We start from the raw sequence: 24,690 nt of genomic DNA, 5'->3' as shown, positions 1-24,690 counted from the left end.
CAAATTGTGTTATGGTATGCAGTCAAGAATTTAGGGCACAGTTGATCTGCCTGAGTCTACTAACTTTGAAATATATTTTACTTGGGGCAGTGGGGTGGGGAGTGAGAAGGTTTGTGTGTTGTTTTGGCAAGGAAAACTTGAAATTCTTGTAATCTTTAAAAGGTAAAGATGCAAAGAAAACCGTCAGAGTATTCATTTCTCTCTTTTTTTTTTTTTTTTTTTCTTTGTAGTTTAGGGAAATGGGAAGGATAGAGAGAAATGTCTTGGTAAGAATCTGTTAAAACTGACAAATTTTTGAATGACGAGTTTAGAAATCAGGTCCGGTGATTTATTCATGGATTTTATACTTACAAGGAAAGCAGGTCTACTGAAGCACATGGTTTTGCATCCCCAGTCCAATCCCTTTTGCATTTCTCAGTCCTTATCAGAGTATCCTGAGAAGCTTCCATGGTGGTATTGTCAGGTCATAGAGACTGTGACTAATACAGAAGGAAAAGACTTCTTTGCTTGCTTTTGCAGCCTCTTAAAGTGAAATTGTCTGAAGAGGAGAAAAGTAATATTGGCTTGGACATAGTATAAAGAATATTTTGAAGTCTAAAAGTAGCAAGAATGGACCTGTTTGGTATAATGATGGAAGAACCCTGGATCCCTTTGCATAGATTTTTCTATTTTTGTTCAGTATTTACTATTTATATGCTGCAGGATGCCAGGGAGACTCTGCAGGTTACAGAAATTGCCTTTCTCTGTTTTGCCCATAGAATGGATGTTCCTTTAGAACTGGCAGAAAGAGCTTTTTCTCTCTTGTCAGTGAACTTCAGTGCTCTTCCACAAAAGGACAAACTTGTTCCTTTCCTGACTGAGTTTTCAAACCACGTCTGCTCTCAGGTTTGTAAGCAAATGTGAAAATAGCCATTTTTCTAAGCCCTTTGTCTGTTACAGACAAAATTTATGTAAAAAATAATGAGAAGTTAGGTTGAAAAAAGAAGCTGTTAAAGGCTGAAAAATACCAGAAATAAGATATCCCGTGGAGTTTTAAACACGCACGTACAATGAACAGTTTCAATCTGAGAACTGTTTCTTTTGGATCCCTGCTTTAATGTGCATATTTTTCCATGCATTATAGCGGTGCTGCTGGATCTAGTGAGGCTCCATTTGCTGTATAAGTAATTTATCAGGTTTAACTTAAATGTAGGATGTGTGAATACTTGATTACTTTTACTCTGAGAAGGTTTAAGACTGTAATATTGAGAGTGAGCTTTAGCTCAGCTGATTTTATCTAGCCCTAAAATTTTTATCACCAGTGAAATGTGTAGTAATGGCTATGAAAGCAATTAATAATAGTAGTGACAGAATCAAGAGACTGACTAATTTATCATTATAGATTTTAATGAGGCTCATAATCTAGTAATAAATATACAATATATTCAAAAGTATGGAATTATAAAAAGGATGATTTATTTAAATTTAATTCTAAACTAGTCTGCAAACCAAAGGTTCTGGGAAGTAGGCTTGTAAGAACATAATTCTTTTTGGTGTTATGGAGCAGAAGGATGAAAATAACAGAGGAAGAGAGTTTAAATTAAAATCAAAGGGATGGGGGGGGAATCATTGTTTATCTTAATTCAGAAGGTCTTTAAGCACAACAATAGTTTTGTAGATGTGGGAGGTATCTCGTGGACAGCTTCTTTTTCATCTCAATCTGCTCACTTGGCACAGAGTGGGGATGCAGCATCCCTGCAGTTCTCACGAGATGGGCAGCAGTGGAAGTGGCAGCAGTACTTGGTAAAAGCTGTCTCAGATTTCAGACCAAGTTGGTATAAAGAGACTCAAATGTGAAAAGTTACTATCACAACTTTAAGATTCAGTGTTCAGTGTGGAAACTAAGCTTTATTACAGTTTTTCTATTATTGTATTATGTTATGGTCTTCCTTATTGCTTTTATTCTTCTCCCTTCTTTCCTTGCTGGAGTAATCTACAGAATGTCTCTGGCCTGGAGTGTTGCTGAAAGGTAGTAAGAGCCTGACAGGATCTTGCCTTCAGCAGTGTAAGAGGGTGGCTGAAATTTGGAAAATTAATTATAGCCCGTCCTGCCCAAAGTGAAGTTGGAAACTCAGGTGGTAGAGGTGGCATTAAAACAAGAAAGAAGCAACAGTAACAAAACAGGACAGATGAGACCCCAAAAAGTAGGTTTCCCTACTGCTGCATCAGCTAGATGTGAGTAGCAAAACCGAAAATCAATCCAAACTGGACCCTTTTAAAGCTTGTGAGGGGAACCCTTGGTTTTGAAGGAAAGGCTCTGAGTTGCAGAGATACAGTTTGGGAGAGATTACTTAGAACCTTTTCAGGACACTTGACCATTTGTGGGTTTGCATCAACAGTGGCGAGGAAACAAATAGGAACGGTATGTAGGTGCTCTGCGGTTTGTTGGTGTCTTTACAGTTCTTGTGTTATCCAAAATAAGGAATAATTGCTGTCAGAAAGTGTCTGCCTTGTTTTCCTCAAATCTCATGTTATGAAAGCAAAACTATTAACCAGAGTGGGGGAAAACCCCTTGCTTTGGGAAAGGAAATAAATGCTCGGAAGATGGAATTGGTCATCCAGTCATTGGTCATTCCCAGCCAGTTCTTCATGGAGTAATATCCTAAAACAACCATGAAAGCGCTGTGGACAAAAGCCTGGATGGTGAAAGCAAAGCTTGAAGTTGCACGTGTCCAAACAAAGAGGTGATTTGTGTCTCTCAGAGCAGTTTCACCAGGTAAATACATCTTTAGGTTGCCCTCTGCCTCTTTGTAGGGGTGGATAATTTGGAGCTGGTTGCAGATTCCTGTACCTCATCTGGTTTATTTGAGATTTGGAGAGGAGGAAGCACTCCACAAATTCTGCTCATCAAGCACAACTTGATTATTTTACCTAGAGAAGGGTGACGAGTGAAGTTCTTTAAACCAGTGACTCTCTGCCTGGCTGCAGTGGGCTTGATGCCTTGGGAAGGCTGGCCTGAAACAGAGACTGGACAGAGACAGAGAATAAAGTAGGTATTTATTTGAAAGGCCTGTAGGATACACCTTGGGCAGGACAGGGCCTGACCAGGGCTACACCCAAGGTAGACTAAAAATGGTCACAAAATGCCCAACCAGTCACATGAGGTCTTAAATAAAGTTCTATAAGTTTTGGTCCATTTGCATATTGGGGTTTAATTGTCCAATTACAGTTTCAGGTTGTGAGGTCCCATCCTTGTTTTTTTTCTTCAGTCCACTGTTGTTTGTGCTTTTGGGCCTGAAAGTTGTCCTTGATCTTCAGCAGGAAAAGGATTTGTTTTGTCTCCCTACCCTGTGAAGAGAACTTACTGACACTTAATATGAGGCTCAGAACTGCACCCCTGGGCAGCACAGAATCTGGAAAACATGAAAGCTCAAACTTAAGGCATCAGACTGGGGTCCTCCTGTGCATCTTGGCATCCCAGCTGCCTTCATGGACACATCTCCTGGGTGTTTATATACTCAGTGTGTGGTCAGTGAGGAGACAGGGCTTCTGTAAAACCTGGATTAAGCATGTCTTGACTTTGTTTTCATTGTGCAGCTCCCGTGACAGTGGGTTGCTCCCATCTACTCTGCACTGTGTGCTAAACTCATTCCCAGAGACATCAGGGCACGTTCAGGGACACTTTGCTGTTGCTGCAGTTCTTCCATTGGAGCCAGGGGTTTGCAGTGAACCTTTCTGTTCTCAGCTGCCTTACACTGGGGTAAAAACACACTGATGTAATAGTGGAATGGTGAAGGAGGTGCAGACAGTAATTAATTTACACAGAGCCCTTGCAGATAGAGAAGCCAGACCACTGAAAGTCGCACGGTGAGACAGAAATTTGATTAAGAATTCATGTGAGACCTCCTCCCTTTGTCCAGGCTCTAATTCTTTAGTGTGGGAGGTCTTGTCGAAGCAGTCCTGAGTTCCCTCTGGTAGAAAGCCTTTTGTTCATAAACAGGGGAGTGTGTGAGACCTGTTCCCGTGCAGGAGTACCTCGTGTGTTCTTCACAGCAGTTTATTTTTGATAAGCTACAGCACATTTTATATGTAATTGTTAACATGCCTAATTTGCAGCCACACAGTCGTATCAATAATAATGGAAAGTTGTTCACAGGTAATAAATTAGCATAGCATATAACCAGCAGAACTCTGTATATTGTTTCACGATCAAGAATTCAGTAGTTAAATATACACAGCAGTGGGCTGAGAACAAGCTGTTCATTTTTGCTGCAAGCAGTACCAGTGGACCAGAGTAATCATAGCTCCCAAAAGCAGGACTGATTTTATTGATTTTAAATAGGCTTTCATTATAGCACTGAGCTTATTCCAATTGCAAGGAATATCACTGCTGTTTGTATTCACAGTGCTGACTGAGGGAAGGAGAGGTTTTGTTGGATGCAGTATAGAGGCTGTTTATCCCTCAGTGTTCTATTCTGCCCTGCTGAAACATCTGAATTTATTACAGAAAATATGTACTTAAGGCTTTTTTCCTGTGGTTAGAGTAAAGTTTATTGGAAACATAGAGCCAGACACAGTTGTGAAATTTTGAATTCTGAGTATTCTTCTGAGGAGCAAAGGTCTTGCTTATTTATTGGCATCTGATTTAGGGACCAGCTGTATTTTGGTTCTATTTTTTTAAAGGATTCTTTAGAAATCATTGAATCACTGTGCATGGAAATGATCCCTAAGATCACAAAGTCCAGCCATTTAACCTAATCCTGCCAGGTCCAGCACTTCAACCTATCTCTAACACCACACCTGCACCTCTCTCCTTTTCCACAGATGAATGTAAAAAAGGCAAATACAAGAGCTGCTCAGCCTGAGGTATTAATGTATTCAGGTTATAATTAGTTAAGAACACATGCTGTTACCAGCAATGCGTCATTATTCTGCACGGAGCAGTTTGCAGCTATTTGTTGCTAAATTAGTGACACTTTAAAGCTGTCGGGTTTTTGTATTGTTTCTAATGATAAAGAAAATTATAAATCTGTGACTAAAAATCCACATATGTGCACTTAAGAAGCAGGCTGGTTTGTTATTTGGTTTTCTTTGGAGTTTTTGTGTTTTAATTTACAGAAGACTGGTCAGTGGCCATACAAAGAAGGTGGTTGAAGCCTTAATGCTGTTGAAAATGTTGTGCTGTACATTATGGTGGTGTAAAGTCATGTTGTTTGTGGTAGGTTTTCTTCAAATCCTTTATGTGTAACTACACAATCCTGCTAAAACATTTTTTCCAGTGTTGCTAGAACAATTTGGAAGAGTATTAGTAGAAATTAGTTACACCTTTCTGGTTTTAATGGGTTTAATACTGACTTCAGGTACCTCTTTTTACTTTTTTTTTGAACCTGCAGGTTAATTTAATTATTTCAAATATTCTAGCTAATCCCACATTTTTGTTTTGGCATAGTCTCTCACAACATAATTTGTGAATTCAGGCAGGAACAAACAAAAACTTTGAGCATTTCTAGAAATCAACTCTCTAAATAAGATGGTGACATTAAGTAGTGAATCAACTTGGTAGGTACTGAATGATCAAGCCTAGTTACTGTAAAATGAGATCTGGATGGTTTATTTCATTTTACAGACTTTGGGCAAATAATTAAGGATTTAAATTGCTTCCTGTTGGTTTCCTGCAGGGCACGAAGAACCTGCTGCACTGTGCTCTGCTGAGCTGCTGCATTGATTATTTCTTCAGGTCTAATCTTCACATGGCTGTGCTCGCTTTCATGTCTGTTTGTTTATGGGTTTGATAGTTGTTCTTCTGAAGTTACTCTATTGCCTTGATAGTCCTCTAGTGGGTTATAAAAATGTACACATTAATTCCTTTCTCTAACTTCATTTGTTGGAGCCCAGTGGAGATAATTGGTGCTCATGGAACGTGGTGGTTGGGAATGAGGATGATGATCACTCCCAGAACTGATACCACCCATCACTGACAATCAAAGCTCACATTGTCGGGATGGTTGGGAGCTAAAATTGATTTAATTAAATGCTTACAGCATCTCTTGACAATGCCATATTAGATTGTTTATCACAGCAGCTACTGTGATTTTTAGAGTTTGCTTCTGCAGGTTGAGAAGTGATTTATAGTTTTAATTCATCCTAATTTGTGTGCTTAGGAAACATTTGATCTAAAACTTTTTTGTTGCATTTAAATTTCCTTGTTATCTGCCCTGCAGTGGCATGAGTGATAGGGAGCCCAGAACGTGAATATATTGGGATGCATGAAATATTTTCAAGGAGAATGCTTTTAAGGTTCAGAATGATATGTGTCAAATGTTACTGAATGGATGAACATATGGAGAGATTTTAGTCTCAAAAAGCTTGGAAATTAAGCATTTCTTAGTACAATATCTGTGTTAATAATAATAATAATAATAGAAATAGTAACTACTACTACTGTGTTAAAGTACAATACCTGTGTTAAATAGAATATTTGTTTCGTAATATTTATTCTGTTCTAAGGTTCAACTTTTTTTTGTAGCTGCTGAAATTTATTATACAGGTACTTTGAAATGATGCTGTGTCAGAGCTTGCCTGCATCAAAAATTCCTGCACCTCTGAACTTATATTTAATAATCTGTAAAATGTTTTTACAGCCTAGAAAGCCTATGTGTGTTTGAATGAAACTATGTGTGTCTTCTGTGCCAAGTAAACAGTAAATTTGTCAATTTAACAACAAATTCTTATGTTTTATTGATACTTAGATAAAATGTTGTCCGAGGTGTGACCTAATCCAAACACCAGTGAAATTAGAGATTTCCACAGGAGAGGGTAGCAATGAGCCTTCTCTAGGCACACTTAATGACATACTAACATTGGGATCTCAGACTTTGCAAAGCACCCAGCACTATTATGATAAATGTGCAAAATGACAGTAGTTGGTGTTAATGAACACCTTAAAGGCACCTGGGAGGTGTTGGTGGTTCAGGGAGTGGCCGTGATCAGGAGCTGGAGAGATGATGGGTGATGGTTTGGTTTGGTTGTTTTCTTTTCCCTTTTTCCCCCCACTGTATGATGTCAGGATTGCTTTTGTTTGGAACACAGGACATGGTGCAATTGTTTTTGTCACTTCTTGCTGCACTTTGGTGTTACAAAGAGCCTGTTTTACTCAAATTGCCCAAGATCCAAGTGATGCCTCCCAGAGAGAGAAGAAGTTTTCACAGCTGCTGCCCTTGCTCTGCACTCACCTGCCCTTTGGACACAGGGATTTCTTCTCTAAGGGACCACATCCATGCATTTCCTTCCACATGCTCAGAGCAAGGAATGGAATTCGTTTCCCTTGATGAGCCTTGTTTTGTTGTGCATTCAGGACAAAATATGATCTGATTTATGTCTGAAAACCTTGCTAGTGTGTCAGCCATGGAGCTGAGCTGGTTGTGTGGTTTGTTGTGCAGGACATGCAGCGTTAACAGCATGGTTCTCATCTCTGCAGTGACTTATTTATCACTTTAATAAGCTCTGTATCCCTTAACTTCCTTCAGCAATTCTTTTTTTTTGCAAGGTTGCTTTATAGAAATGATGAATTTACTCTTGTTTTATTGCTCACTAGTTATGAACAACTTCTTATTGTTTTAAAGTGTCCAATCTGGAAATGCTTTTTGATCTCATACTAACAAGCTCAATAATTGACAAACCACAGAATTGCAATGTGTTTTTCTTTTACAGAGGCAAAGGAAATTGTTCTGAAGGCGCAGATTCTGGCTGGAGGGAGAGGGAAAGGTATTTTCAATAGTGGGTTGAAAGGAGGAGTTCATCTAACTAAAGAGTAAGTACTTTCAATTGAAAAAAACATAAATTGCTCCTTATATAATATTTAGGCTGTTTACAACAGCTATGGACTGTTTCTTTTAATATTTTTCAGTAAACTAACATTTTTCCTTTGTTTGTAGCCCTAAGACTGTCGAACAGCTTGCTAAACAGATGATTGGGTACAATCTGTCAACCAAGCAAACTCCAAAGGATGGTGTGACAGTTAAAAAGGTAAGATTTTGGCCTCTTGAAAGTTAAAAACTATGTTCAGCTGCAATTTTGCCTTAATAAGCTGGGATGGATGACATAGATTTATTTTTTTTTTTTTGATCCTTCTTCAATTCCTGATTAATTACATCTAACTGATAAAACAAAAAAGAGGAAAATGTTACATCTTCAGTTTGTGTATATATTTTGTTCATCAATTTTGGCATACCCACTGATGGAAAACAAATTGATTTCTGCAATGTATATTGAAAGGAATCCTTTGTCATAGGTTCATCTTTCATCAAATACATACTAAATGGTGATAAAACTGCATTATAGCATTGGCTGTACATGCTTATTGACATTCTGTTTACAGAAACAGTAGAGACATGGTTCCCTTTGGTGATAATATTATCTGTATTTCAGTCACCCTCAGCTCTGGGCAAGTCTTAACAGAGTGACAGATGAATCACAGATTGGTTTGAGTTGAAGGGGATCTTTAAAATTCCTTCAGTCCAGCCCCCTGCAATGAGCAAGGGCATCTTCAACCAGCTCAGGCTGTTCAGAGCCCCATCCAACCTGGCCTGGAATGTTTCCAGGGATGGGGTATCCACCACTGCTCTGGGCAACCTGTGCCAGTGCCTCATCACCCTCACTGTAAAAAATATCCTTTCTTACATGTAGTCAAAATCTGTCTTCTTTAGTTTAGAACCACCTTGACTTATTGCAGCAGGGCCCTACTAAAAGGTTTGTCCCCGTTTTTATTGTAAACCCCTGTTAAGTATTGAAAGGTTTGCATAAGATTTTTTTCTCATTTGAAAAAAAGGTTCTGAATAGGAGATTCTTTCTACTTTTTTGCAGATACACCCTAAAATATGTCCATGGTAGTGGTTGAGGTACCAAATGAACGTGGAAAATGAACAATTTTCCAATGATGGTGCTTTCTGCAAGGCACCAAGATTCACTTCAGCATAAATTATTTGCTCTGTATTGGCCTAAATAAGAGAAGCAAAGATGCAGCAAGATTCTCCTTCAAATTAATAAAATTCTGTGAGTCAGGACATCCTGGCAATTGCCTATCTGCTATATCTGTTTTTATCTCTTGCTTTGTTTGACTGAGCAAGAATCCTCATACAGGTAAGTAGTCAAGAGCCACATTGCATCTGTGCCAGGAAATAATTTGGCATGAGCTGAAGGAACTGCAATTCACATTTAATATCCTGTGAACAGCTTGGTGTATTAGCATAGAAGGGGAAGGAACACCTGTCTGCAAAGATCCTGTCTAATGAGGGCTGGAGGAAGGTGTTCAGGCAGTTCTTCTCTTGGGGAGCAAGGAGAGCAGATTACCATCACTCCTCAGGGTTGTTCTTAAAAAGAAATACTATATATTAAAATAAGAGACTCAATATTGCCATTAAGGCCTGTCTGTCAGAGAATCCTGTTAATACTAAGGATATAAGACAGGATACACCTTTTCCATATTAAGTCACTCTGCTTGGGAAAATTAACATTGTAAAAGCAGCTTTCTTTTGTAAGTTCTTTGTTTTTATACTTTTGCCCTAGTTGGCCTGCCTTGAATACATCCATACAGAAATTCTGCTCTTTTGTCAGAGTGCAAGCCTGTTCATCATTGACAGATTCAGTTCTGAAAAAGAAACTTCTAATTTTCTTTGAAATTGATAGAAATGGAAGAAGGGTATGGGTGTTGGGGGGGGGGGGGGGGGTTTGACATGGATTATTCAAAGGATTTATATTAGGATGACTTTTGTTCCATGTAGCTACAGGATATTTAACATGTGGTTCCTTTCTCCCCCTCCACATGTTTGTGTGAATGAACAGTGGGCAGGACTGAGCACCTGGGGCAGAGGTGAAGTTTAAGGTGAAGTTTGCACTGCTGAACTCCAGATATTTATTTTGGGGGTACAAGATTGTTTAAAGCCTTGAAGACTGTGTATTTCCTTGGCTATGGAGTTCCAGGAAAACTGCTATTTTACTGTTGATGCATGATAAACCAGTGTGATGTTTTTCACTGGGAGAAGCTGATTATCTGCTCTCATAGACTTTCATTCTGATCATAAAGTTGGCTTTTAAAATTATGTTGGCTTTTAGCTAGTATGTTTTATATTTTTTGGCATTGAATTCTTGATTCTTAATAATTAATGGTTAGAGCATACACCCTGTTTTAAATTAATTCATTTTGTAGCAGTTTGCCCAATGTTATGTTTATTCGATAGTGAAGAAAGCATGTTTAATATTTTGCACTATTTCATCAAAAAACTACTTCCCAGCAAAATTATATCCTCTTTTAAAGAATTTCCCATTTACAAAGTTAGCTTACATTGGGATCTTCAAGGGAGTTAGAGGAGCTGAGGAGCTCAGGTTTGAAGTGTCAGGACTACAAAATCAAATACTGAAATTTTAATCAAGGGGCAAACTACAGTGATATTATTAAACATATAAATTTAGCCATGTCTGAGATATCATTTGATGCAGTGGGAACTTAATGCACTGAAAATGCCAGGCAGACTCTTTGGGCTTGCTAAGGGCAGGGGGGAAGATGAGAACAAATCACTGGCATTTTTATTTTCTATTTCAAGGCACATGCTTTCTCTCTGCATGTATGAAAGAATTTGTGTTCTACGTGTGCTTAAGGAAAATTGCATTTCAGGAAGAAAAAAAAAATGCATGTTTTTAGGATTTGTGCTTTCTAAACTTTTCAGTGTTCTGGAAAGTTTGAGTGGTTTAAAATACTCCTATGTTTTAAAAAAATTCAAGTAATAAGCATTTTTCAGAAGGAAAATCGTTGTTATGTCACTTTTTGTGAGGCAAGCAATGAGAGCAATGAGCTAGTGTCAAGTCAGGGAGTGGATGTCACGTACTTTTTACACGTATTTATAAGGAAGGTAGAAAAGGTAGAAATTTTCTACAATTAGAATAATTACGGAACAGAAAATGGTGGTTTCAGCTTTCTTTCTCAGCTTGTGCACCTGCTACAGAATTTAAAGTGTGTTTGTGCCTCTTCAGATTGATATTTCTCAAATTAATGGCAATCTCTTCAATTCTCTCCTAACTTGGAACCTGTTTTGTGAGTTTACATAAAATCCTCTTATGGCAGTTTGGGATTTGGAGAGCCTGGCTGTCTGTGATGACACTCTTCTCTTATCATGACAACCTGAGAATGCACTACCTGTGTTTTCTCTCCAAGCAATAACAGAATGAACATTTTGCATATTTGATTCTGTTTAAAAAAAGCTGTTACAGTTCCCCTCATGACATTAGATGTGTGACTTAAACTTTTTGGTAACGATTTGTTACGGAGAAGGAGAGCTTGAAGTTGTCAGGAAGTTTTAATGAAAACTGATTGTTCCCCAGGCCATTTTAAATATAAATATGATACAGTAAACAGATAATGAGGTGTCATATTCTTTATCAAAGGCAAAGCAGACAAAATGTGAAAAGAGTCAACAGTCTGTAGATTCAATTTCACTATTCTTAACTGTTCATCAGTGTGTTTGCATTAGTTTTGTGGTGTGAGTGATAGGTAGATTTAAATGATATTTAAAGACCTAGAACACCAATTTCTTTGGCTTTTCTCTGCATCAAGCAGGGAGGATGCTGAAGGAAAATTATTTTGTTGGGAGAAATTAGAGATATTTCACAATCTGACAATTTCTGCTCTAAGGTTGCCTACTGCAAAGTAGACTCTCGGTAGTTTTGTGAATTAAGACAGAGAAGTATCTGATGATGTTGACATTGTTAATTAGGAACAGTGAGGACAATCACTCCGGTTGGAAGTCGCAGGTGAAGGTACCTGATTTAATAATGTTAGTTCCACCTGCTGTGCCTGCAAATGTATCCCTCAAAACTTGTTGAGTGTATTCCCACCCTAAGCCTGACCCTTACCCTGGGCTCTGTGGAAGCTGTCTGAACAGCTCTGACAAGATCCAGTAAGACCAGTTGGTTTTATCTGACTTATGCCTAAAGCAACTGACTCGCATTTTTCAGATACATTGATGCAGGATATGTAAGAAGGTGAAAACATGGATGCAGGTAAAAATAGTAGCAAATCAAAGATGCTTTCCCTACCCCTGCTTGTTAATTTGACAAATCTTGGTAGGTAGCCAAGCTATGTCTCTGAAGTTGTCTTTTAGCATCCCTTCTGTAGTAGACTAAAATAGGCAGATGCTTTTAAGTAGTACAGTAGTTTTCTGCATTCTTGGTTCTCTCCTTCACCCTGGCTTGCTTTACTTCCCTTTTGAACAGTCACTTATTTGAACTATTCCTTTACATCCCCCTATGTTGTGTGAATAAAGTGAGGTAAAAGTAGAAGGAAACAAAATTACTGTGAAGCAGATTTCCTCCAAGTCAAAAAGGCCATAAAGAGATTTCATCTTTCCTTCAATTCTGAGCACTGATGGCTTTATTTGATTCCTTGTTTTTTACATTTTTCTTTTCCTCTTCTCTAATGCCTACTGCTTGGCAGAAAGTCCTTACATTCTTTCTTATGTGCTCTGGAACAGACTGTCAAAAATGTGACTTGGGTGAAAGTATAGTGCATCTTTCTTGTTTATAGTCCTTGAACTATGAAAACCCAAGGAATACTTGTTTGATGGAGCACCTGGTGCCAGGTAGGCAGAGTTTTGAGGCTGCAGGTATAAAAATCCCTCTTGGATCTGCTGACTGAGAGAAGGAATTTCTGCTGGTGTTGTATTCAGTGATGATCATTGTCTGCAGTCATTGTTCAAAACTGTCACTTCATAAACAGACCGTGTTAGAAAGATGTTGGCACTTAATCCTTCTTAATTATATTAATATTTGGGGAGTGATTTTCCTGCTTTCTACTACTTCCACTGAAAGATGAGAAATAGTAGCTCTCTTAAGGGAGACTGTAATGCTAATTAAATTGCAGAGGTGGCTGCTTCATTTTCAGATTGAAAAGCAAGACTGAAGTGCAGAGCAAAGCTACAGTATTTGCAACTTTGATTATGGCATCTGTAATGATCACAAAAAAATAGATTTTTTTTCCTAAAATTAAGAATATTTTGGGAAAAAATTTATTCCTTATAAAAGGTTATTATTTATAACCACAAAACTGTTTTGAGAATCCTTTTCAAGTGTAAAATTACTCAGTCTCTAAAATTGCTTCAATAGCTATTGTTAAACTATTGCAAAAACAGACAGTTCAGGTGAGGAGGAAGGTACAGCTATTGTAAGACTAAAATGGAAAGGACCTTGTCTTGTTCTTGAGAGTGGGGAAAAAAATGTAGCAAAGACTTTATATGGGTCAATTTCTGTCACTTTTAACGTGCTGCTTGTAGATTCCAAACGTGGGATTTGAATCATCTTTCTGTTTTGTGCTGTGGTGTCTGTCAGATACTGGTACAAAATGGTTCTGTAGCTCATAGTAATAAATAGGAATTAGTAGCTGTTTGGAATAATAAATATCTGTGTTTCTAGTTTGTGCCAGTATCTGAAGGACACACACCTGCTTGACTCTCTAAACTGAAAGTAAAAAGCTGGATGGCAGAATTACCTGTAAACTGATTTTCTTAGGGTTTTTTCTTAGGAATTTTTTCTTAGGAAATATTTGGGCAGGGCAGGAGTTCAGTGCAGAGATTAACAGGGTTAGGTGGCCTTTGGTCAGAATAAAGGAGAGAACTTAAACCTGAGGATTTGCTGGTGAGATACATCCAAAAACCAACGTGCCAGTCCTTTTATCTGTGTGATAAGATACTGAGTCCTTTGTGACTCAAGTCTTCCTGGGGACATGAATTCTTGATAATCAAGAATTATCCCAAATTATTGAGATAAAAAGGTAATATAGAGAAAAACACTTGGAAAACCCCAACACTGGGATGCTCTTGGTTGACATTGCTGGCTGCATGCCCCAGTGACAAGAGCAGCATTAGAGGAGTCTCTTACTTAAGGAGAGAAAATTTCTTGGGGAAAAAGGTCCCAGGGTTGTAGCACTGTAGTAAAAGCAGTGAAACCAATGTTTCTTTTCAGGATAGCAAGTATCAAACTGCTGCATTTTAAGGCAAAGCAGGAGGACCAGTCAGAACCATTGATATTTTCTTTTCTTCCCTGTATCCATTTTTAGGTGATGGTTGCAGAAGCACTGGATATTTCCAGGGAAACATACTTTGCAATTCTGATGGACAGAGCCTGCAATGGACCTGTCATGGTTGGCAGTCCCCAGGGTGGTGTGGACATAGAAGAAGTTGCAGTAACTAGCCCAGAACTTATTTTTAAGGTATTGAAATAATGTTTTACAACAGCAATTTTCTTTTTCAGTTAACTAAAAGAATATTTTTCCCCCTTTCTCCTCCATTTTTCTTTCTTATGTGTAAAAAGGAGACAGGAAGAACCATAAAATAGTGTTTCATCAAATACAGGCTCATACCTGTCATCCAGTAAGTGAAGCATATTTAACATCTGATTTTACTAGAATTTTTCAATTAGAAAAAGATCTTAAACCTGGCTGTTATGTGATATGTTAAACTTCATATCTGAAATGTTTTATGAGTGAGCTTCACTTTCAGGCAGGTACACAGTTTTTTCACAAATGGGTTGGTGCCAATATTGTTTCTGTGGCTGTTTTTTTCTAATTGACAGAGTTGTTAATTATTTTTTGTACCTGCAAGACTTTTGCATCTAAATACAATTGTTGTTATTACTTTCTTAAGGTTGACTACACCAAAGTATTTTTTAAGTTCCTGTGGCAAGAGAATGAGTAGACAAGCTATTCAGCTGAGAAAATAATTGATACAATCAAGTATAATTATTCAAAAAATTGTAAAAATATTTAATGTGCACTTAAAAATGATGTAAACTTCACAGTGTTACCGGGCAGTGACACTCATTGCCTTGAAAATATTCCAGAATATGTCATAAAAATTAACAGGCTAAATATTCGTCAATGCCATCTGTACAGTAATTAAAAGTGAAAACTGGTGTCACATTGTCTTGTCAGTGTGCCACCCTGAAGAATTATATGTTTTTTGGAAGGACTGTTTCACAGTCAGTGTGGTAATTATAACATCCCCTATAGGCACCTGCTGTAGCCTCAGTCTCGGGGAGCCCTGGCAAACAGCCAGGCTTTAATTACTAATTTGCACATGTATGCTAAGTGTTTTCCTTTTGAAGTTATAAACCTCCATTCTGATGGAATGTTAAGTTATGTTTATGCATGTTACTGTTGCAGGAGGAAATAGATATTTTTGAAGGCGTAAAGGATCGTCAGGCCTTGCAGATGGCAAAAAATTTGGGATTCCAAGGAGCTTTGCAGCAGCAGGTAACTTTGACTCCACTCCTTGGGCTTAGGCTGAAGACTTTTTAGCCCAGCTCTACTTTAAATGTTTTCCAATAGGCAGAAAAGGCCAAGTGTCCATTAAATCAGGATCATTTTTACATTCTAAATACTAAATTGTGCCTATGTAATTGTCAATAGGCTTTAGCATTTTGAATAAATTCAAAATAGTTTATAGTTTTACTAGGGACTCTCACTTTAAAGCTACAAATTTTGAATATTTTTTATAAATTATTCAAAATTTATAGTTTTAAAGTGAGAGTCCCTAGTCTTTGAAGCAGTCAATGGCAACATGTAGTTCCACTGTGTGGGATTCCTTTACTTTGACTGGAATTCCACTGGAGCTCGCATGGGTAGAGCTGGTTTTGAAAATTTGCTCTTAATATAAGGAGAAATAAAAGTGATTGAAACCTTTGAAATATTTTTTATTCTTCAACTCAAAAACAAAAGGCTGCCAGCGTGTTGTATTTTCAGTTTCTATTTTCTATATGTATATATATTTTGAATATATCTATTTGCCTTTATGCATCATTTTGGAGACAAGAGAAAAGAGCTCATTTTAGCTGGCTTGGGTTTTTTCTGTAGTATGAAACTGTCATTTTTGTAGAACTCCTTTAGTTTTAATTCAGCAGTTTTAATTATTTTCTATCCTAACATGCAATTAACAAATGCATAATGATTAAGTTGATTAACACACATTTGAAGATTTAGCTGTATATCTAATGAGGAGGAATGATTATGTAGAACCTTTCAACCCTTGAAGAGTTCTGGTACTTAATAATTAACAGCAAATATGTATGGACTTTTAAACAACACATTTAAATAATGCTGCAGGAATGCATTTCTTTCCTCATGCTTTCAGCTAAAAGGAATTTACTGAAGCATAGGGACATAGTTTTTATCCAGACAAATCCGAGTATTTACTTTTATATTCTCTAGTTCTAGGCTGGGATTTTCTGCTCGAAGAGGCTCAGTTCTTACAGACCCTGAGAAAGAGAAGTGTTGACATTAAGCTGCCTGATTCAGAGAGGTGCTGAACAATGGGGCAGCCCTTAATAAAAGTGAAGTGATTCTGGTGTTCTGGTGCAGTTGCAGCAGAGGACTTTGGCAGGAGCAGCTTTTCAGGTGGCCCAGAGCCAGTGTGGGGCTCTGGTGGGGCTGCCTGCCCAGGATCCTGCTGAGAGCCTCCCCCCTCTGCCCTTGGGGTGCTTTGCCAGCCTGAGGGTTTGTGCCAAGGAAGATGCTCCACATTTACAACTGATTTTTTTTTTTTTTAACTCAAACCCACTAAGAATGCTTCAGCTGATAACTCTTGAGCAGGGAAGGCTTCCTAAACAATTTGTGCTGCTTCCCAACTGTGGCTTTTTAAAGAATCTTGTCACAGGATCATGGAGTGGTTAAGGTTGGCAGGGACCTTAACAACCTTAAATCCATTTTAAACCTCCCTGCCCTGGGCAGGGGCACCTTCCACTAGATCAGGTCACTCAGAGCTCCATTCAGCCTGGCCTTGGACACTTCCAGGAATGGGGACTCCACAACCTCTCTGGAAAATCTGGGATTGGGGTTGAGTCTTTCCAGTTTTAATGTTTTCTTTTGCATGACTGACCTCGTAGGGGAAAGCTGACTTATGCTTTCTTTATTCTAATTCATTTTACTTATCAAGAGAGGTCTCAAGTATTTTTGGGTTGTGTGCTTCAGTTAGCTGATCAGTAATGAGAGGGGGAAAATTGAGTGGTTCTTTATTAGTGCACTTCATCTGCAAACTTATTTCAGCTAATAGGTTCACAGTGTGTAATGACTCAAAGGGATTTTTTCATACACGTTCATGTTGCTGTTTTAAAGTAGTTCTATTAGTGGAAAAATGTTATTTAGTGGAACAAAAGACTTGGAAATTAGTTGTCAGTGGTAGTATTTTCAGCCATGGAATCAGGCATGGAGATAGATGGCGATGAGTAATAGGGAACAAGCAAGAGTATCTTGTAATGAGTAAACAAGGATGCTTCAGACCTAAGTTCTTCAAGAAAATATTTCAGACTGTTATAGGAAGGAGCAACAGATATTTTTTTTGAAGTCACCACAGTGCACAAACTACCTTGTGGTTTCTGACTTTAGTCTGATGAACATGAATGCAGCTCAGACCTCGGAGTACCAGAGAATCCTTCATTGTGCTGGTGCCCAACAGGCACTTCCCAATTAAACTTGTCATACTAATTGCACTGTTTCGTAGAAAATCTCCAGTTCATGTAGTCTTTAAATGCACATTTACTAAATGTTAAATAGTATCATAATGCCACTTTATAACAATGTAAGAGACTATATGAATGTGGTTAAGTAAACAGAAATAAAAGCAATAATTATATAGAATTACTCTGCAATGTAATACATTAAAAATAATCGATAATGGTTTACCTTTGCCTTGAAAACATGAATTTTATTTTTCTGTGTGGTAATTGTAAATCATTTGATCACATTCAGGCAGCAGATCAAATTAAGAAGCTGTATAATCTTTTCTTGAAAATTGATGCCACTCAGGTTGAAGTCAATCCCTTTGGTGAAACTCCAGAAGGGCAAGGTAAGAAATTGAAGGAAACAAATGAATGCATTATAATTCTTTATTTATGCAAACTATAAATTAAATTGCATAGAAGGATGTAGCAGCAGCTTTGCATTAATTTCATTTTGTAATGTAATTTAAACAACATTCATAAATATTCCCTTGGCAGATTTTATATTTCAATACCTTTTGTTGTTTCATTTAAATATTGGAAGTATTGGCTTCTACATGTTCTGCTTGGTGAGAGACAGCAACATTTTCTGCTCTTCTGCTCATGTACAAAGTTGAAGTTTTCTTGATTTTGTTTTGTGGGGATTTTTCTTGAGGTTTTTTATGTGTGTGTTAATGCTGCTAGAATTACTGAGATTGTGTGGAAAGAAATTTGTTCTTTTATATTTGCATTCATATGGGTAATTTAAATTTTAAAGTGCATGACTCTGCAGTCTGCTGGAGCACAGGCCAAATTTCAGCTGAAACAGACACTTGGCTACATCCTTTGGGAAGAAAAAGGGTCACTGAATCTTCCTGCACCATGACTACAGGGCTGAGGAGCTGAATTAGCTTTCACCTCATTGTAATACTTGATATTCCAGCTGAAACCTTTCCTTCTGTTTATCATTTTTATCCAAGTAACTTGGACAGAGGTGAAGAGGGGAGGAACTAAAGGTGCCTGTGGGATATTGAAATACTGTAGGGCTGATCCAGGGGGATCACAGCTACCTCCTCACTATTCCATTTCACTGAGGTGCTGGAGGCTTATTTGGTGGGTACCAGGAGGGGAAATTGGTGTGCAAGTAGAGACAAGTGAGGGAGAGAACAGAAAATAATGAGAGGAAATAGAATGTAGTCCTTAAAGGCTGGAAAGAACCGAGGTGGTGCTCACTTTGCATCCTTGCTGGAGTTCTGCGAGGCGGCACTGTGCAAATAAAGATTTGGATGAGTTATCAAATCAGCTCCTCTGGAGTGGCTGTGCTTGTTTAGTCAGAAGGGCTTAATCTGAGTGAGGGATGGAAAGAGTTTTTGCTCTGTTTTCTCTGAGGTTTTTCCCTGTGTGTTTTGCATCCAGGAAGCTGAGGAGCAGAAACAGAGAGGCTTCAAGCTGTGAAACCCATCTTGCTCTCAGAAATGCACAGGAGTCTTCCTGTGCTTATTCCTTTTTAGCTAGCAGTTTCTCCATCTGAAATGTCTTAAAGGAGAATAAAGATAAAACAAATGGAAGAACATTTGCCTAGCTTAATGCAGCTCTTCCTAATGATAAAATATAAGTCTCTGTATGAAGCCCATTATTCTTGTCAAAGTAATGGATAAGATGGATTTATTTCTTGCTGTGTTTTGTGTTTATCACTTGTGTAGATTTCCATCAGGTTGTATGTATTTCCTTGTTTAATATCCTAGCAAATTCTTTGTTAACATTAGTGGGTCAGAAGCCTGAAACTTCTTTTTTTGTTTGTTTGTTTTTTTGTTTTGTTTGCTCTCAGTGTAAACTGTTGAATTGGCAGATGACAAAAATCCTACACTGCTAACTAAAACAACAGAAGTATTTCATGAATATAAGTGTTGAAGCATCCTTTGATGTTTGTTTGGAAAAAAAAATCCATTTGTATAATCTATCATGCATGTAACAATGTGCTTTTGATAGTGAGAATGGTTTGATAAATATTAATACATGTTTTTGCTGCTACTTTTTACAGCATGGCCTTTGTTAAAGATGAATGTTCTGTAGAAATGAGTTTCTATTAATGTGACATGGAGGATGTTTGTAAGGTAAACAGATCTCTGAAATTGCAGTTGTACTCTAGCTTTGAGTGGGTTTAGCAATTTAAGCACCTGAAAGCTTGAGGAAGAAAAATTGTCTTATTTCATTGCTAAAAAAACAATTAAAGCAGCTCTAGTACATTAGTAGCATTTTAGGAACTGCAGATATTTTCCTTTTGGCACATTCCCACATGATGATTGACCAGGTAAGATCTGGACTCTTCCAAGAGGTTTATTATGCACACTCATGAACAATTTCCTGAAACTGCAGTCAGTGAAGTGAAATTTGATAGTTTTAATTTAATCTGTTATTGGTTGCAAGTCAAATATTAAAAAATAAAAAATAAAAAAAAATCAAAAAACCAAACCAAGAAAACCCAATGCAAATCAAGATACACAGTTGAGACTCTCCTGCTTGGTTAAATGTTTAGTTTGCTGTTTCTGTAGCTATTTCTTCCTAAGTTAAGAAACTGTATATTAAACACGGTTACATTTCCACCAAACAAGGTTGTGTGGTTTGTTATTTTAATTGATGTGTATCTATGGCAAAGACTAAAATTATCCTCTTAATTGCCATTGACCTCCAGATGTGTGCAATGCTCATGAACATGTCCCCATGTACCATGGACGTGTCCCAGTAGCAAAGGGAATAAAAAACACCAGCAGATAGAAAAACTATTAGATTTTTATGGACACAGCATTTAAAAGCACTTAAATTTGATTGGTTTGCCTTGAGAAATCAATTATGCTTAAGTCAGTAATTATAATCTGAGCATAGTACAAGGGAAATTACTTGCATAGTAATATGATAAGTATATAGTCTTACATTTACTTAGAACATTTTAATCTAATGAGGCATTTGCCTATGCAAACCCATAGAAATAATGAGTCAGAAAACAGGCAAATAACACTCTATAGGCATTTCTGTTACTGGTGTGTTTATGTGAATATTGTGGCTGCTAGCCAGTCCTTTGTGTCTTTTATTTAAAATGTAGTCAGATTTAGCAACTTCTTAATTTGCTTTTACAACCATAGTGGTTGTTGATATTGATGAGAAGGTTTGTATTTACTGTCTTAATTTCCTTTATTTAAAAGTAATCTTTTGTTCGTTTTTAACATATTTGGCTTCAGGTTTTTTGAGCTCTTTAATGAAACATTGTGTATATAGTTAATAAGATGAGAAATTCAAAATATGGCTGAGGAAAATCTTTTGTGAATGGCTGCATGGCTTTGGGTTGGTGTTACCTGTTTTATCTGTTATTCTTTCAAAATATGGAAGGTAAAGTCTCCTGTGTCATTGTGCAGCCCACCTGTCCAAATCACAAAAACTGCCCTCATACATGCAGGAACTTTGTTTGTAGCAAACACAGAAGCTCTCCCTGTGTGGTGTGGAGATTTTGCTGTGCCTTTTCTCAATAGAGGATTTATGGAGAACCTGCACTTTCCTGCTGGACTCGGTGCTCAGACTTCAGCTTGCTCCTGTGTCGGAGTCAGCATCATTCCCAAATCAACCTCCTCCTGTTATAGCTGGAGTAACATTTCAGAAGCTCTGGCTGACTGTAAACTCTAAATGCCTGGCTATTGTTTTATTTTCTCCTCCAGTTGTTTGCTTCGATGCCAAGATAAACTTTGATGACAACGCAGAATTTAGGCAAAAAGAAATATTTGCCATGGATGACAAGTCTGAAAATGAGCCCATAGAGAATGAAGCTGCCAAATATGACTTAAAATATATAGGACTGGATGGAAACATTGCTTGCTTTGGTAAGAACAAATACATCCAAAAGGCATTTGAAAACAAATTTACACTTGTTCAGTGTATAGACTTTGTTTACATCTGACATTCAGGCCACCCTTGACAGAATTTCAGTCTGTTTTACTGAGTATTTCTGCAGTGCTGTCTGTCCTTCCACAAGGTCTTGCAGGAATGAAACTAAAATTATGTGGGAACTGTGCTGATGGCCACAGCACTCCAGCAGGGCAGGAGTGGTGTCAGAGAGGAGGCAGGCTGAGCAGTTTCAATTTCTGAGCTTTTAACCTGATGTAATTGGTCTTTCCAGTAGTTAAAACAAAACAAGAAAATCATCAAAACCTCATCATTAATTAAAAAAAAAAAAAAAAGAGTATGTTACTTAAAAGACACTTGGAAAATATGTTTTTATAAATGTGACATTCCAAGTTACAATGGAATATTAAACTCCATTTCCCTTTGTGAAAGCTGCTAAAGAATCTGCTTGGAAATGTCAGGTTTTTTATTTTCCTGAAGTTTCTGCAGAACAGAAATTACTCTGCTGTTTAGAAGAGATAAGTAGAAAAGTCAGCTGTGCTCTAAATAATTTTCATTTTGTACAAATTGTTTTAGCCATTACAACATTTTATTATTAATTTAATTGAATTAGGTATTTCTTTTCAACTTGATGAGAAAATGCCCAGCACTTATATTGGCTCAGATATATATTCCAAACACAAATGTGGAAGGTTCTGATAATGTGTTGCAATTGATTCAGTAAATGACAGTGAAACTTCAGTCTCAATTTAAAAAAACAACCAAAAGATTCCAAACCCAAGTAATAATTGTCAACATTATCCTATTTTTTTAGTGGTCTGTGTTCTGGGTGACACAGGAGCCCTTGTGCAACAGGAGCAGCATAAAGGGGACACATAATTCTCATCACTTTTCCCAGTTTAGATCTTCCTACCCATGGAAATGCTTCTACTGGTGCAAATCTAAAATAAAAGGCAGTTTCAGGAACATCTGAGGTCCCCAAAACTGAGTTATCTGTGATGCAGTAACGCAAAGCACCCACTGCTATCAGAGTGATGGGAGAGGAGCTTAAAGAGTCAATTCATCCTTCACATCACTATTCCCAGAAGTTTTTATGTCACTGTATTTTTAATAAAGCTAGAAGGTTCTGCATTGCCACAATTACTATTTCAGAGAATGCTTAAAGGAAGGTGCACATCTAAACTCTAAAAAAATTCTAAATGTTGATGTTTGCACCAAATTTTGAATTATTTATTGCATTGGATATCCATGAATAGCTACTAGTATTTAGAAATAGCTATGTAACATTTTGAGCCATGTTTTGGAGTTGTGCTGATACATTTGAAGCCTTTTCACAAATCTTATCCATGTGAATTATAAGCCCTAGATGTTTGCAATTACAGTCAATGGAGCTGGACTTGCAATGGCAACGTGTGATATAATATCCCTGAATGGTGGAAAGCCAGCCAACTTCTTGGATCTGGGTGGAGGTGTGAAAGAAGCACAAGTCTATCAAGCATTCAAGCTGCTGACTGCTGATCCAAAGGTAAAAATGTTGGGTTTGGGCTGGGAGCTTCCCTGTGCAGCAAACAGGGTTGAGTATGACCATGAACAGTGCACAGAAAAACCCAGATCATGGTGAGAACATTGAGGGTGAGCTCCTAAACGGCTGATCTGGGAGGAAAATTATTTCAGTATGAACCGCTGGACAGACTGTTCAGTTCCTGATCCACACTCAGGTTTGCTGGTGAGCTGTGAATGGGAACTTTCTCAAGGCAGTTCAGGACAGAGGTGCAGGTGTGCTAATGCTGAACTCAGAACATCTCACTCCTAAAATGGACTTTGTCAGACTTAGATGCTTAAAATATCATTCCTAATAGTAAACTGAGGAGAAAAATGGGGAAATTAAGCAAATAGCTAATTCTAAGGGCTGATTAGTACTCTTAAACTCAAGGTTTCTAAAATATCTGACTCTGCACTGCAGGATAATCTGTATTTAATTAATGTTCCCAGGCTGGAATCATAGCCTGGAACGTTCTGACACTTCCTTCTGCAGATGGAGCTGCAGTTGCTCTTTTCTTTTTTTGAACAAGAAGAGAAGACATTAGTCTGTGTGTACTGAGTAGAAGTTATTTCTAGAGATGTGTGTTGGGGTCATTGGTCCCCTCTGCAGACAGAGCTGGAGTATCTGCTGAGAGAATATTGATCAGGCGTGGGCTTTGGAGCAGTGCCAGCTGCCCATCCTGCCAACATGGAGCTCTGCTTTTGTGTGCAGCCAGAACTTTGTTGCTGTTGATATTTTTACTAATGGAAATCTGTCGGAGGGCTTTGATCATCTTTCCCATCTCCTGCACCTAAGCCTCACAGCTGAAGTCCCTGCTTCAGCATATTGCTTCTTTTTGTGGATCTGGCTTCGTCTCCTTTATCTCATTTTTTCTGTGATTCCAGTCATTTTCCTCTTGTTCATTGTGATGTGATGCTAGCTTCTAAATGCCACCTTCCTGTGACAATTACATTGCTGTAATTGCATGCTCTGTGCAGCAGTAAGTGACAAAATGTTGTGGCTTTTCAAACAGAGGTGGATATTGTTTGCAGCGAAATTTCGAGGCAAAATTAGAAAGAAAATTCACAGCACAAAATAAGCACAGGTCAGCTTCATGTTGGAAGCTCTTTGCAGTTGTAACTCTCCCTGCATAATTTTTTAAGCACCTGGTGCCTCTGGTGTCTCAAGTGTTTGTTGTTTGAGTTGTTTGTTTGAGTTGTTCTGCAGCGCGTGCTTCGCGTGACGATCCGGGTTTGCCTGAGATGTAATTTAGTTCTGCAACTTGTGTTGGTGGCAGAGAAGCAGGTGCAGTAAAGTCTCAGATACACAACTTAGCTGGTGATTATCGCTGGGCTAAGTAGTTTCTACTGTCTGCTGCAGCACAAACAGCAGGTATTAATTTTGGTGATGAAGCTGACTGAGTTTAAACAATTTTAAAACCAAAAGGCATTCTAGTAGCTCTCAGCCACAGAACATCTGCGTGCCCAACATTTGACTTATAGTTATATCCTTCTATTATACATTCTGCTTATATGTTACTGCTTAACTATTTCTGACTGCAAACACCGGGGCTAGTGAAGCTCTGCTACTGAGAGAAAGCAAAAAGGGAGCATGAGAAAGGGCCTGGATTAGGCATTTGTGCTGGGGCTGTGCCATTCCTGGCATTGACTGGCTGAAGATGCAGAAGGCAAAGCATTTCATGTTTTATTTCATTCTGTTCAGAAAATTTAGCAAATGTCTGTTATTTCCTCTCCTGATATGCCATTAGCTCAATACATAATCAG

At 37.9% G+C, this 24,690-nt stretch overlaps 1 protein-coding gene across 1 annotated transcript in view; it reads left to right on the top strand.

Annotated features, from left to right (window-relative positions):
- The window catches only part of SUCLG2 (succinate-CoA ligase GDP-forming subunit beta), a 115,772-nt gene that overhangs the window by 44,578 nt on the left and 46,504 nt on the right, over positions 1 to 24,690 (top strand). Inside the window, exons 3-9 of the mRNA XM_083869551.1 lie at positions 7,690 to 7,789; positions 7,914 to 8,004; positions 14,081 to 14,233; positions 15,185 to 15,274; positions 17,765 to 17,861; positions 21,201 to 21,362; positions 22,767 to 22,909. Of these exons, the coding sequence (XP_083725677.1) occupies positions 7,690 to 7,789; positions 7,914 to 8,004; positions 14,081 to 14,233; positions 15,185 to 15,274; positions 17,765 to 17,861; positions 21,201 to 21,362; positions 22,767 to 22,909 (836 nt within the window). The remainder of the gene's footprint in view (positions 1 to 7,689; positions 7,790 to 7,913; positions 8,005 to 14,080; positions 14,234 to 15,184; positions 15,275 to 17,764; positions 17,862 to 21,200; positions 21,363 to 22,766; positions 22,910 to 24,690) is intronic.

The sequence above is a fragment of the Zosterops lateralis genome (assembly GCF_965231275.1).
Source record: "Zosterops lateralis genome assembly, chromosome: 11".
NCBI lineage: Eukaryota > Metazoa > Chordata > Aves > Passeriformes > Zosteropidae > Zosterops > Zosterops lateralis.
This window is presented reverse-complemented; position numbering and strand designations above follow the sequence as displayed.